The following is a 15,430-nucleotide window of genomic DNA, read 5'->3' on the forward strand; positions in this document are numbered from 1 at the left end:
GAGCAAAATGTCACCAATTTAATCCTAAAGCCATTCATAAAGTACCCCTGAAAGAGTGATGGTGACTTTGTATGTACAACAGAGGACACTCACTTTGATATTTACAGTGTGTCTCTGTTACATGCAATAATACATCGTATTATTAACAGAGACATAATCAAATGAGTCACCCAACTGAAAATAGGTAATGCAATCAATTGTAGATTCAAATTACCACAAAGGTAAATCCTGGCATTTCTGATTTCCCGTCGATGGCGTAGCAGCCCTCTATCTTCTCCTCATGCACCTCCACAGTGATGTTAACTGATGTGGACAGCTCAATGGGCCCAGAGTGGATCTTACACACCAGGCTAAGGAGCGGCACAACAACAGTGTCAAAGTAACATCAAATGTCAAAAAAGATGAAGCAGAAATCACCATGAGACGTTTCAGTTGAGTTAACATCTACAGTATGTTTCCTTAATGGCCCATACTAGTTGAGTAAAACCTACCTACTGTACATACAATAAACCTATATGTCAATATGACTAATATGATCCACTGTGCATCTCAAATCAAATCAAAACCTTCACATGCGCCGAACACAACAGGTGTAGACTTAACCGTGAAACGCTTACTTCCCTTTCCCAACAATGCAGAGTTAAAAAGTAAGAAAAATGTGCACCAAAACAAAAGGAAATAGTAACACAATAAAATAACAATAGCAAGACTATATACAAGGTGCACCGGTACTGAGTCAATGTGCGGAGTTGAGGTAATATGTACATGTAGGTAGGGATAAAAGTCACTAGGCAATCTGGATAGATGATAAACAGCAGCAGCGTATGTTAAGAGTGTGAAAGTGTGTCTATGTGTGAGTGCGTGTGTGGTGTCCATATGCATGCATGTGTGTGTGTGTGTGTGTGTGTGTGTGTGTGTGTGTGTGTGTGTGTGTGTGTGTGTGTGTGTGTGTGTGTGTGTGTGTGTGTGTCTGTGCGTGCGTGTGCGTGTGTGTTGGCGTCTCAGTGTTGTATGTGTGAGTGTGTGGTTAGAGTCCGGGGAGTGTGCATACAGCCGGTGCAAGAGAGTTAGTGCAAATAAAAAGGTAGTCAATGCAAATAGTCTGGGTAGTCATTTGATTAACCATTCAGCAGTCTTGGCACTCTGGTACCACTTGCCATGGAGTAGCAGAGAGAACAGTCTATGAGTTGGGTTGCTGGAGTCTTTGACAATTTTTAGGGCCTTCCTCTGACATCGCCTGGTCTAGAGGTTGTGGATGGCAGGGAGCTTGGCCCCAGTGATGTACCGGGACGTAAAAACTGCCTTCTGTAGCGCCTTACGGTCGGATGCCAAGAAGTTGTAATACCAAGCGGTGATGCAGCCAGTCAAGATGCTCTCAATGGTGCAGCTGTAGAAGTTTGAGAATCTGAGGGCCCATGCCAAATCTTTTCAGCCTCCTTAGGGGGGAAAGGCGTTGTCGTACCCTCTTCATGACTGTGTTGGTGTGTTTGGAACATGAGCGGTCCTTAGTGATGTGGACACCGCTCTACTACAGCCCCATCTATGTGAATAGGGGCGTGCTCTGCCCTCCATTTCCTGTAGTCTACAATCAGCTCCTTTGTCTTGCTGACGTTAAGGAAGAGGTTGTTGTCCTGGCACCACACTGCCAGGTTTCTGACCTCCTCCCTATAGGCTGTCTTATCATCGTCTGTGATCAGGCCTACCACCATCGTGTCATCGGCAAACTTAAGGACAGTGTTGGAGATGTGCGCGGCCACGCAGTCGTGGGTGAACAGAGAGTATAGGAGGGGACTAAGCATGCACCCCTGAGGGGCCCCCGTGTTGAGGGTCAGCGTGGTGGATGTGTTGTTGCCGACCCTCTGTCATTGTGAGTGGTACTCACTGTGTGTTGTTGCTCTTCAGTGGCAGCACGGCGCAGGCTGTCTGTCCCAGTCTCACCAGGTGGGTTCTGGAGCTGATGGCAGGCCTCAGGGGAGACTGAAACTCCCAGCCACACAGAGTCAGCTCTGATTGACCATCAGGGGGAGCTGTCTTAGGGAAGAACTAGGCCAAACAGGAACAAACAGATTCAGCATATGAACTTTCAATCACAACCTATCATTATCACAACATACAAATACTATACAAAGTTATGGTCACGTTATGGTTATGCCCAGGTAATCTGTGACTATGGACAATCTCAAACATATCTTTATGATAACCATAAAGATATGTTTGGCATTTCTTTGAATTCAACAACACATTATTCCACATAGAACCTAGCCAGCAGTAAGATCCATTGTAAGGTAGGGTAGCTAATTGCTCCAATCCAAACCTCCCTGCACAAAACAAACACATTCCTCTCCCCAGTTCTTCTCACCCCGGTAATACCAGGGGGGCAAGACTCGTTCCTCCAGTGGCCACTGCACTCCTCCTCCCAGGAACACTCTCCAGAGCACCAGCCACAGACCATAAACTCAGGGGCTGTCAGGCACATGGCACAGGTCATGAAGTGCTGGCAGCCTGGCCCCCTCTGAGGCACCTGGATCACCTGCCAGCCAAAGAGAGCGATTTGATTAACTTTGATTCAATCAAAGAGTCACTTTGATTGCTGTTTTGCTAACTGTAACTGATTTTGAACTGGCTTTTCCAAACCTTGTCTCCAACCACAAACAGTAGAGATTCTGACGAGTACACAGCAGCAATTGGGGAGACCCTCTGGTTCTCTACCAAGGTGTAATTGGCAAAGATAATAGGGCTTGATCTTCTCAAAACAAGCTGCCAAAAAGACAGAGCAGATCGTTAATAATCTATCGAAGAAGAGCAGAACTATAGTATGTTCACATTTTTCATTTAACTCCATTGGATTAGATCATCTTGGATCAGGATCACACTCTGTTGTGAGCTGTCCCCCTCCATACCTGGAGGAGCCGTCCAGTGGAGGTGCCAATGTGTGCCACGGTCTTGTTCTCTATGGTGGTGACAAGCAGGGAGGTGAGCAGGATGTCATTCATCTGCCTGTTGAAGAGGTCCACTCTGTAATAGGGCTTAGACACCATGGTGGGGTGGTCCCTGCAGGTGGCGTTGTTCTCCATGCTCTGGTCACAGGGAGATGGGGCATAGTAAATAGGGAGATGTACGTTCTGAGTAGGGACAGGAGTTTTTTCTGGTCACGAGCCTAGAGCGGGAAAATAATTGGGCCCTAGCTCCCAGAGTTTTTTCTGGTCAAGATTAATCAGAATAATTCTGGGCTGCAAACCAAGGACTCATAGGGGCATGTGTTATTAAATCTACTTGTGCTATTCAAATAACATATTCAAAACTACTTACACAATACTTAGATAATACTTTTTCAGCTTTTGGTAATTTAGTGTTATCTTGATCCATGTACAATGTGTTCACATTTTGGAAAAAAAAGAAATATTACAAAAGCTCTCTATCTACAACCTGTTAAAGTGCAATAGTAAATGTAGGGTATTATATATGGTACTTGACATCAGGCCTTGAGGCACTAAAGCCTACTGCTGTTGTTTCGTGAACAGATGTTCTCGGAACAAGGAACTGGGTGAGCAGCTTACCTGATGCCAAGTGAAAAACGAAGAAAAGGTTTTAAAGCAAATGCACCCTAGCTTGTGTAATGCTTTAGAAGGGAACACTTTGAGAACACACTGACCAATGAGTTCCTCCACAGCTCTGATAATATTATATCAGCTATAGACTGTGCAACTTTATTGACTGATTTTGCCCACCTTCCTCATGGGACCAGAAACTTTCCTGAATGAACCACAATGGCGTCTGACCTCAGATGCCAAAGACCCATGGTGATTCATAGCTCTCGCTACTATATTATATTTATCATACTGACTTGGTGCAAAGAAACTCCATCTAAAGAGGTACAAATAACATGTTAAAAAAAACATAATCAATTGTCTCAGATCTCAAGTTCCAACAGTCATTGTCATGAATATGCACAAAAACTAGAAGAACAAGGATATAACCAAGGAACAGTATGTGATTATTAGTTCAGGTTCAACAGAACTGTTGGTGCTATTTGGGAATCAGAATTTGTACTACTGATACAGATGCCAAAATGGAATATGCCTTATCAGTGTATTTTTATGACACTCTGTATGTATATGTTTTCTCCCACAATACTGTCCTTGAAAAAGGTTGGCGATGGAGGATTTGTTTCCATGGCTTCATAACATCTGAGCATGCTGGAGGTAGACAGTGTGGCAAAGACCAGACAACAATAAGCACTCAATGCCAGGAGCCAGAAAAGTACACATAAATAGGCTTCAAATTATTTAATAATTATATAGACAATGACACTCATGGGAGGTGTAGTTGTTCTTGTGAGAAGCAGGGTTATTGGTAGCAGCTGTGAGCTAATGTTGGAGAGGGAGGGACCCGGATTTCAGATTCCTGTCAATTCCAGCTGGCAGGCCACTCCTGTCCTATCCTGAATTGTGAAAACACAATGAAACAGCCAAGTACTGTGAAACTGCGGTTATGTTGGTCGTACTGGGGTACGGATGTAAAAATCCCTCAAAATCTGCTGTTGATTCAAATTAGCCCCCCTAAAGAATTTCAGAGCCAGAGGTCTGTAGAGGTCGGGGAATATTTGGGGAGTCAAATGTGATCTCATAGTAGTAACACTCACTGGCACGTTTTCAGCTATTTGCTGAGTAAATATAAAATGTAAAAAGAACAGTCAAAAATGTAAATGGTCGTTATGGCAGACACGCAGTTCAATTTCACAGTATTAAAACATGTTCATTCCCAGATAAATGAGGCATACAATTCATTTGACTGACAATAAAACATTGCCAAAGGCACCGTTCCATGAGAGATTTATTCAAAGACGCAAATCCGGAAACAAGTTTAAAAGCTAACTAACTCCCAAATACGTTGGCCTCTGTCCAAAATCATGTTCTTTTTCAGCTATTTGTGTTGCTATCTTGTGTTGGCTGTTTTCTTTTGTTGGCAACCTGTTGTGTCCTTTTTCCATGAAGCAGTTTTCCATCCCACAAAAAAAGCTTCCAAACAAATGGATTGCTCTCTAGAGGAGTCAAGAGCCAGTAAATGCTATTGGTTGCTACAGGAATCATGTTACAACTGTGTCATGGCCTTGTCTATCCTGAACCTGATCAAAAGGATAACAGCCTAATTAGATTTCAAAGACACTGTTTGGCTTACTGCTAAATATACATGTAAACTGACAACTAAAGAATTTTGATTAAGCCTAAATCACAGTTTTCTTTTTATGGATATGTCATCTGGATCATGTGAGATATAGAGGATGTGTGCATAGTGGATCGACTACCCAAGGCAGAGAAGAAAAAAACTTGAACACACTATAAAGTCTCTGCTTTATAGTGGGCAATACAGAAACATTTTGTGGAGCAATTGCATTATGACGTCAATGGATTTCTCTGTGCCTAGATAGCTGTTTGCACATGAAAATAGAGATAAAGGATTTTTTGTTGTTGTGATTAGTGATTGCTGTCGGAATCAAAATAACTCCTTCCTTTCAACCCTCCTCTGCTCCTGTGTAAACCAAATTTAGCAGGTTGAGACAACCTATTGCGTGATTAAATACAGACCATTAAACTCTGACATGCCTGCTTTTGTTTAACAGCCTTGTCATGTCCATGCACTTACTGTAAGAGAAAACATCATCCTTTACTTACCACCCACAAGAAATTCCATTGGCTCTTACTATACCTAGCCTACAGTGGCGGTCGGTGTCATTTAAGATGAGGGAGGACGATTATTTTTTGGGAGCATGGCCTTATTTCTATTACAGCATACTGGATGACTGTCATTCAAACTCCATTCACCCAGTTCAATGTAACATTGATAAGTTTAGGCTACTACATGCTACTCAAATATTGCCGATACCCATCATGAGATTGTGACAAACGAGCCTATGAATTAAAGTTTTCAGTGTAGGTGCACAGGTTGAGAGAAATTTGAGTAATCAAGGGGACAGACATTGACACATTCAATACTGCCTTGTACAATCCTGCCTGCATCTACCTGATCTAGGATGTAATCATTAGTCCAACAGTTGCAAACAAGAGTTTCTATTGGACAAATTCACGTATGTTTATCCCCGTTTCATTCGGTTTGCTTCCGTTTAAGAAACTTTTTTTCCAACAGAATTGGCAGAGTGAATACACCCCTGATCACACGCAAACACAGTTCACTTTCATAGCAGCCACATACAAATAGCATGATTCATTTTATCATTGGGATAATTCCTTCTCACATCTACACGCTCTCCTCCTCTCACCTATTCCCGTCGCTTGTGGACTTCAGTGCACAACACATCAGCTGTCTGTGACATGGCAAAAACAACTTTCCAAGCCAAACCTTCATATAATAACCTCTAACCCCTACACACAGCCTACATCGTTGTCACCATATTAGCTAACATAGCTACTAGAACTAATGCGTTAGTAAAGCCGCTACAATCATACAGTACAGTGTACAGTTTGCAAGCAATTTAGCAGTTACAATACATCGACGGGCCCCAGTGACAATACATTAAAGTTAAGCTTAACTTGACTTGGAAGAATTCCAGTGTTGGATAGCCATAGCCAGCTAGGTAGCATAGCATCCCTCTCTGTTTGAGCCAGGTGTTTGAGTAGGCTAAACAAGCTAGCTGCATTTGCTAGCTAAGAAAGTTAATATACAAAATACAGCTCTCTCTCTCTCTCTCTCTCTCTCTCTCTCTCTCTTGCTTCTCCTTAATTTTTGAAGAAATGAATTTGTTCAAAACTGTTCAACTATTGTCTTTCTCTCTCTTTGAGTCAACTGCTCACCACATGTTATGCACTGCAGTGCTAACTGGCTGTAGCTTATGTTTTATGTACTATATTAATTATCTGATCCTTTCATGGGTGGGCAAGAGCTCTGATAGGTTTGATGACGTCCTCCGGAAGTTGTTATCACTACTGTGTAAGTTTATGGAAGGGGGAGAGAACCACGAGAGGAGGATGGAAACTAGCTGTCCTCTGGCTGTGTAGCATGGTGTTACCCTACTGAGTGCTATTGAGGCTACTGTATACCATCATTGCAAAACAGTGTGTTTTAATCAATTATTTGGTGACATGAGTATATTTAGGATATCTAAAAAGGACGTATTTTTTAATGTTTCACTAGTTTAATTTTTATGAAATTCACTGAGGAGCCTGGTCCTCCCATTCCTCCTCTGAGCAGCCTCCACTGATACACAGGAATGAGAGTCATTGAAATAATCTGTTTTTCTGCCGAAAGAGTAGTACAGGATGTTCCATTACTCCTCTGGAGAGTCCACTTCTTCCTGGTTGGAAAATAGCTCACATTTTTGTACAGTTGTTTTTTTTATTTTATCACTGGATCACCCACTCTCGCTGACTCCACAGACATCCAAGTCTCCATTTTACCAGTCCAGCCAGACATGTACGTAACGCATCTAGGCTCAGGGCGGGTCCGTCCTAGTCAAGACAAATACATTTCAGCCCCTACTAGAATAGTCCCAGTAAGCAAAATGACGTTGAAAAGATATCTAAAATACATATTTTCCAGATATCAAAGTTGGGTTCACTTTAGGTTCTGAATGAATGTGAAAATATGTGTTTTCCAGACGTTGAAATCAGGTTCATTTTCAGTTCAGAATGAAAGTTGAAAATACGTATTTTCCGGATGTTGAAATCAGGTTCATTTTTGGTTCTCAATTAAAGCTGAAAATACTCTGTTTATAAACATTTATGTTTGGGCCAAATCAAGGCTGGTCCAGACGGACAAAATCTGAACGAAACGTCCGTGGATGTGGAAATCAAGGCAGGTCCGGACTGCACCAAAAAAGGACGTTCAAAAGTATTTTAGGAATGCCGATCTATGTGGTAAGCCTACCATATGTGACCGACCGTCTAGATTCGGTCTTATGTAGTGAACTTTTAAAGGGTGTTGACTGACTAAATAAAAGCAGGGCATCCTACTGGAGAATTTTAGAACTTGGACACTGTCTCATTGACCTAACGTTATATCCTAATTTGACTTTGATGCAGGTCATGTTGTTCTTCACATTACCTTCTATGGTAAACACACACTATATCATATACAATCAATGTTTATTTGTCATATGCACAGGACACAGAAGGTGTAAACGGTACAGTGAAATGGTTAGTAGCATAGTGGAGTCTTTTGTTTAGACATGTAGCTAGTTTAACAATGAACCATAATCCCAACTCATAACATTACTACCCTGTATGAATCTACTGGTAGCTAAAGCTAACCAACTAGCTAGGTTCAATGTGAGCTAGCTAGCTAACATTAGGCTATAACTAGAAATGCAAATGGCTCTGAGATACGAATAATATTAGTACACAGATCATACACGTAACATTAGCTAGCGAGCCAGCAAGCTAACGTTAGCTAACTAGCTAACAGTATGCTTTAACTTGCAATGAAAACAACTTTCTGACTAAATTAGAAACATATAATATCTGATAATATAGCTTTTTTTTACCCGTATACATGGATGAACGCTTCTCCCTCTCTGTCATGGATGCTATGGTTGCCCTTAGTTTGAAGATGTCATCCGGAGACAAGTGTTTTATACAACAGCCTTCTTCTGTGTGTTTTCTTTTCGACTCCCTCCGCAAATTCATAGCGGCAGATATGAAACCCTTCTCTGTGGTAGAGAATGCGGGGTTCAGACAAATGTTTAAAGTGGTCGAGCCGCACTTCACTACTCCTTCCCGTACACTAATACCTGCCTTACACAACAACAAAAAATATAACAACTTGAGAGCGAGTTGTTGCTCTAACCACAGACAGTTGGACATCTAGAGCTACCTTCCTGTAACGGCTAATTTCATTACGGCAGAATGGGAGATAAAAAGCCATATCCTTCAAACACGTCCCTTTAAGAGTAGTCACACCAGTGTAAACTTGGGGGAAGAGCTAAGGGAAGTAGTTGCAGTGTGGAAGTTGGAGATGGATAATGTAATGATTCCTGTGACCACTGATAACACTAGAAATATTGTAAATGCAGTTGCGCTACCTGGATTAGGGCCACAGATAGGATGCTTTGCTCACGTTAGTCATCTAGCATCTCAAAAAGCAATGTCAGTGAATCCAATCTCTCGCTTCTTAGCAAAGATCAGGAAGGTGGTATCCTTCTTTCATAAAACCACAACCGTTGTACATGTTTTCAAGACAAAACAGGAGATGCTGGAGCTGCCAAACTAGAAACTAATCCAAGATGTCCCTACTAGATGGAATTCAAGCCATGACATGTTTGAGAGATACCTTGAGCAGAAAGTTGCGGTGTATTCTACACTGACTGATCAAGCTGTGAGGAACAATGTCAAAGATATTGTGACTTTGTCTGAAAATGACATAAGACTAGCAGAGGAAGTAATCAAAGTGTGCAAACCTCTCAAAACAGTGCATTCCATCAGTTTCCATGGTCCTGCTTATGAAAACAATGATCCTGAAATCAATGATGGAAATCAATGATGGCATCTGATAAAGATGAACCCGTAGTAAGGGATGTCACGACTGCTATCAGAGTTAACCTGGAGCCTATTATGCTGACCCTGGTGTCCAAGACTTCTGACACAAGAGCACCGCTTTGGACCCCCGGTTCAAGTCCCTGCTGCACCTGGATGCTGCTGCTCATCTGAGAGTCTACAATGAACTCACAGCAGAGATTGTGACCAATATACAACAGGTATTGTAATTATTTTGTTAATGTGACGTTTATTTTATTAATTAGTGATTTAACAATTCATTATAAAGCAATAATTGTAATTGTCATAATAGCGTCTGATATATATATATATATTTCTAACAACAAATCATATTTTTAAAGCCACTTCAGAGATTTTCATCTAATTTAATTCTGCCGGGTAAAGCCACAGATACCACAGGAGCCAACCCCTCTCCAGAGACGACAGACGACAGGGGTTCTCCTCCAGAAAATAAGTCTGCCATGGCTGAGCGTTTTGGGGAGTTGCTCACGACCCAGGAGCAGGGAACCAAGTCAAAGGTCAAGGTCGTAGAGGAGGAGATGGCCTCATACAGGGAGGTGGACCTTATTCCTCTGGATGCTGATCCACTTACATGGTGGAAGACCAAAGAGTTAATATACCCTCATGTTACCATGTTAGCAAGGCGCTACCTGGCTGTGCCTGGGACATCTGTCCCTAGCGAGAGGGTATTCTCCACAGCGACTGATATTGTCACAGTAAGCCGATCTGTGCTCACTACAGATAATGTGGATAGACTAATCTTCTGAAATAAAAACTAGAAAATCTGATTATTATTATTATTTATTTTTTCAAGTAACCAGTCTCAAGTGGTCCTATTTTGTTTAAAGCACTGCTATGTGACTTAATTTTGGTATTTGCTGCTGGACTAAACACTTGTTGAAGTTCTGTTTTAAATGACTATATTATTTCATGTTATAAGGCAGGCACTGCTGATTTTTGTTGTCCCTTTGTTTCCATATCCTCCTGAGAATTCAAGCTACCCATGTTTACTATTATAATAAATGGAAAATCTAAATACAAATTACATATTTCTCAGGCATTTATTTTGTCGATGTATCGAAACCGTACCGAACCGTGACACCACAGTACAGTATCGTACCGAACCATGAGTTTTGTGAATCGTTTCACCCCTATTAAGTAGCCAAACTAACTAACGTTTACCCAGTCTGTCACAAATATTACAGTGAAGTGAGGGAATAACTCTCATGCTATCTATGCATTGTGAAGACAACCTGAACAGACTGTGTACGCATAATGTATATAACACAATTTACCAACACCTCTCTGGATCAACCTGTGTGAGTGAGTGTTGAGTTGGTGGGCTCACCTCATGAGGACAGCTCTCGCAGGCCTGGAAGTGGCAAAGTCCCCGGGACAGCTGCTCTGGGCCAGACTTACAGCAGTCATCCACCCCGTCATCGATGGCCTTGTTCACGTTGTCCATTGGAAAGGCACAGAGGGCTGAGTCGTGCTCTGTGACCCTATTGTCATCTGTGACAGCGAACACTCCATACAGGATGTCATCCTCTTCCTCTGCTCCAAGTTCATCCGCCAGCTCACTGCCTGCCTTCCCAAAGTGGGCGGCCTGCACCATGTTGTACACCACATCCTTAAAGGCCTCACTCCCGCTTACCGTGTTCCTTCTCCTCCGTTTGGGTTCAAACCGGCACTCCAGAACCACCTCCCGGTACCTCCTCATCTCCCACTCATTCCTCGGCAGGCGGCCCAGCCGCGTCTGAAACGGGGAGAACTCTTGGTCAGGGCTCTCTCTCTGGATGGACAGGAAGTAGACAAACTCCTGGGTGAAGAAGCTGTAGACATACTCAATGTTGTAGGTCCTGCGCAGGCTAGGCAGAACGGTCAGTCCCCGCACGTCATTGTAAAAACCGTCTTCTGACGCCAATGGTCGGCGCACTGATATGGACTTCCTGTCATATCTCTGTGTCATGCTATCATTTACAGTGGAAGCCACAAAAAAGTATACAGTCTGTCCCTCCTCCACCATGGTGACTTTGGTGCCCAGCGGGCTGGCAAGGCAGTCAGGGCAATAGGCAGCAGAGTTAGATTCTTTTCTGAATAAACACTTAGATGAATTCTTATTGGGTGGTTGTCCATCTGTCTTAAGTTGGTGGAAATGGCATACACCATATTGAGAACTCCCACAAGAGTATAAATACATAAAGAATGTATCCAACAATAATACCTCATTGTCAGTGTTCTCTAGGAAGTTGGGATCCTTGTCAACGTCACACAAATCACAAATCTTACACTCAGGGCCGCCCACTGGGCCTGTAGAAAGCTCCCACACCTTCTCCAAACTCATGTTCACAGCCTCAATCACATTCTGAGATGCCACATACACTTCCTGGTACATTGAGTTGGTCACTATGTTTTGGATGGGGCTCTTTGTTTGGAAGAAGGGCATGGTGTAGACCACAGAGAAGTTGACCGGGCTAGGGGTTGTGGAGGGGCAGGTGTCCAATGTGGAGGTCAGGACAGTCTGGAGCCAGACACATGTCAACCACTGTGTGGCCCAGTGGACCATCTCCACTCTCAGATGCAGAGAGAAGGGGGGACTGACGTCCTTGCGTTACCTCCAGGTCTGATTGTTGGACAATGTCATCCTTATTGAGACCAGCTGCAGATCTCTGAGGAAAATAAAAAATTAGAAATGATTAAAGTGTTCCTGACTGTCCACAAGATTGCAATCAATATGATTCCTAAGCTATAAACATAATGGGATTCTATCTAAAATAACGTAGAGTATAGTACTTTCTGGTCGAGACAAGTATGAGAGAGACAGTGATTGAAGAGATGTGGTCATAAGGAAGCAATGTTAAAAGCTTCCGCTGTCTCATAGTAAACAACAGCCTAATAGGAAATGTTTAGATACCGGTAGCCAAAAAGAGCTGTGTTGGTATTACACAGTATGTGTCTGTGAAACCTCTTCCATCATGACATACAAAAGCCTTTTTTTAATTAACAATCTGAAGTATTTCAAAGTGCCTGAAAATGTCATGCTCTGTCCTTTGAGCTTGAAAATGCCTTGCTAAAGCACAACCTAATTACGTAAAAGCCCTAGTAGTGTCGAAGCATCTACCCCAAATTGTGCCATGTTCTCATACAAAGCAGGTAAAAGTCATTCAAACCCTCTGTCTTTCCAGTGCAATACAGATCAATAATCCAGACATCTTCTAATGCAAGAGAATAGCGATTTCCCTAGAAGCTTTAATTTCCCTAGAGGTCTTTACGTTCGAATGATGAATGGGTTAAACACATTCTAATTGCTAATCAATACTGAGCCATGACATGACATACATGTAGCTACTGCTGAAGTTGACCAGAGCACTTCATTTCCCGGGTAGTTGACCAGAGCACTCCATGTCCCGGACATTGTGCATTTGCATTGAGCCACATTCCCTGGGTTGATGATTAACCGGACATATCACAGCCAGGTCACAGGTAGCACTCAGGAACCTGGGCCTCTCTACTTTGCATTCCTGTCACAACCACTACATGCCTTTCTGGGAAAAAGATGCACACGGACTGATGGCCATACAATACGTGCCTCTTAAGTCCCACATGGAAAGCGGGACTTCTCAAAAAACGAGTTGTAGAATTTCAACAACAGAAGCATTATATATGTGGTTATATAACAGTCTTCAAGATACAGGAAAAAATACCTATTATAAAGTTATTAGCCTTTAGACTTGATGAAAAGTTGGAAATCTTAATTTATATAAATATATATATATATAGTATATCAATAATTCATAGAATAGCATTGGCATACATGTTACATTTTAACACCTTCAACTTCATGTCAAACAAACAGAGGTTTCGTGTTTAAAAGCAGCAGGGACATGGGTGCAAGGACTGAGTGACTTTCTTCATGCTCATGGTTAATAAACCAAAGGTTTGAAATTTAGTTTCCATTCGTTGCCATTTACAGGTAGGCATGCAACGCATTGCAATCTGGTCTTGGTCATTGAAAAGTCACAAATAGCATTATCCTCATTCAGGTGCTTTCTGCAAAGGTCATTTGAAGAGTAGAGCATTTCAATATGTATCAATGAATAGAGTGGAGTTCAGTAGTTCTGAGAAACCCATGATTTGTCTCTGCAGCTTGGTCTACTGTCTGAGCTTGTGAACATGTCCAATAGCGCTAATACATGTTTTAGCTATTCAAAACTACAGAGACGTGATTAATAGGTTTATAATTCCCACAGACACCCTGTTAAACATGCAATAACGCAATATGAGCTTATCTGGCTTGCAGGAAATGCCATGTGTATATCATATTGAAACAGTTATGATAAGGTACACAATAACTCATGAATCCAGGTCGACACATACGGTCGTAATCAATAAACTGATAATATATCATTTGGGGATTTCAGCAACTATCAATCAAATTCAAAGACTGACAAAAACAACAAACCGAATAAATGTTCTGTCATGCAAGTGGAGTAGATATAAACAGAATATAGAATACCATATAAATAGAAAGAATGGAGTTGACACGTTAGGAAATGTTTCAGATTATTAAATCAATCAGTGTTTACAATATACATTTTAATTCACTATAAAGTTGAATATATTCGATGATGTCTAAAAATCACAATATAGATTTTTGGGTGAGAACCACAAAAAACGAATAAACTCAGAACTCTGCAAAATTATGTAACGCATGTTACTAAACCATAACTTTTCGCTACTTACCTGTTTGAGGTAATGCACGAACGTCACGAATCTCAGAGTTGTCCTCTTGACAGCATAACTGACAATTCCTTGACCACGCGCGGACGTCGAAAAGTTTTCCCTTCACCAATGTTTATTTTCATGGAGAATGTGCTGTATGCGTAGCCTACGCTATTTTTCAAACAATGAAAACTGTTTTTATTTCCAGGCGAAAGGTGAATCATAGACTGCAGTGCACCAGACGGTTTGCTGTACTCCTCAACTGAGCGCACGCATTCACCTCCTCTTCGCGCATAATACAGCGTGCCAACTTCCAAGTGCATAAAATGACAGTGAAGTAGATAATGCAGTTTGCCACTTCACTTAAAACATTTATTTCCAATTTCATTATTCTAAAATAGTCATTGTCATTTTTGCCAGTTCCTGTTGGATATATTCGGACATTTTGGTTGAACATAAATGGTTATAAGCCTACTGTACTTTGTTTCGGTCTTGTTCTTGGAATAATGAAAATCTTACAAAAAAAGAAACAAAATCTATACGATCTCTTTTTATTTTACATAATAGTTTGTTACACTCCAGATACAAACGAACAACAATTTACAGACACACAAACAATGACTACATCTCATCTGGCCGGACACGCATGCTTACATGCGTTGGTGGTTGACATGGTGCCATGAGATCGCCTAGGGCTAGGCTGAGAGCTCTTGTAAAAAATACAATTGTAAAACTTTCAAATCCATAATTTTTTCGTTGCTAAATCTCTTTTTTGTAGAATATTAAAACATACAATCTACTTGCAGTGAAGCCACTCAACATTTACATTACATTCAGTCATCTAACAGACTCCCATCCAGTGCGACCCACAGTAGCATCCAGGGTCAACGTCCTGCTCAAGGGAACGTCGACAGATCTCCCACAAGATCAAAAACACACACCACCACAGTTTCCGAGAGCTGCCCCTGAACCAACCCCCCAAAAATATGAATTCCATTACCCAGCTCCAAGACCCCCAAGCCACGTAAAACATGAAGGACTGCAAAAACCCTAAAAGCAAGGCCAACTGAATAAGTTCCATTATTTACATGTGTGTACTGTATGTGTGGCTGTGCATGTGCACGTGTGTGCGCTTGAACGTGAGTGTGTGTATATGCATGTGTACAAGTGTACAAACACCTGCACAGCATCAGCCTCAGGCA

The 15,430-nt window shown here is 41.8% G+C and overlaps 1 protein-coding gene across 6 annotated transcripts in view; it reads right to left on the minus strand.

The window, feature by feature from the left end:
* The window catches only part of LOC115137294 (macrophage-stimulating protein receptor-like), a 35,948-nt gene that overhangs the window by 13,476 nt on the left and 7,042 nt on the right, over positions 1-15,430 (minus strand). For 5 of the 6 annotated variants that reach the window (XR_003864785.2, XM_029673565.2, XM_029673570.2 and 2 more), the window contains exons 1-7: positions 14,250-14,478; positions 10,855-12,175; positions 2,901-3,077; positions 2,635-2,757; positions 2,360-2,530; positions 1,883-2,043; positions 215-350 (exon numbers count right to left, since the gene is read on the minus strand). Coding sequence is in view for 5 of the 6 variants with exons in the window: in XM_029673565.2 (XP_029529425.2) it covers positions 215-350; positions 1,883-2,043; positions 2,360-2,530; positions 2,635-2,757; positions 2,901-3,077; positions 10,855-12,072 (1,986 nt within the window). In the remaining variant the exon portion in view is untranslated. Of the gene's footprint in view, positions 1-214; positions 351-1,882; positions 2,044-2,359; positions 2,531-2,634; positions 2,758-2,900; positions 3,078-10,854; positions 12,176-14,249; positions 14,479-15,430 lie in introns of those variants that run through there. The other variant, XM_029673547.2, reaches the window with a different exon arrangement.

Source organism: Oncorhynchus nerka, linkage group LG2 (genome assembly GCF_034236695.1).
Source record: "Oncorhynchus nerka isolate Pitt River linkage group LG2, Oner_Uvic_2.0, whole genome shotgun sequence".
Taxonomy (NCBI): domain Eukaryota; kingdom Metazoa; phylum Chordata; class Actinopteri; order Salmoniformes; family Salmonidae; genus Oncorhynchus; species Oncorhynchus nerka.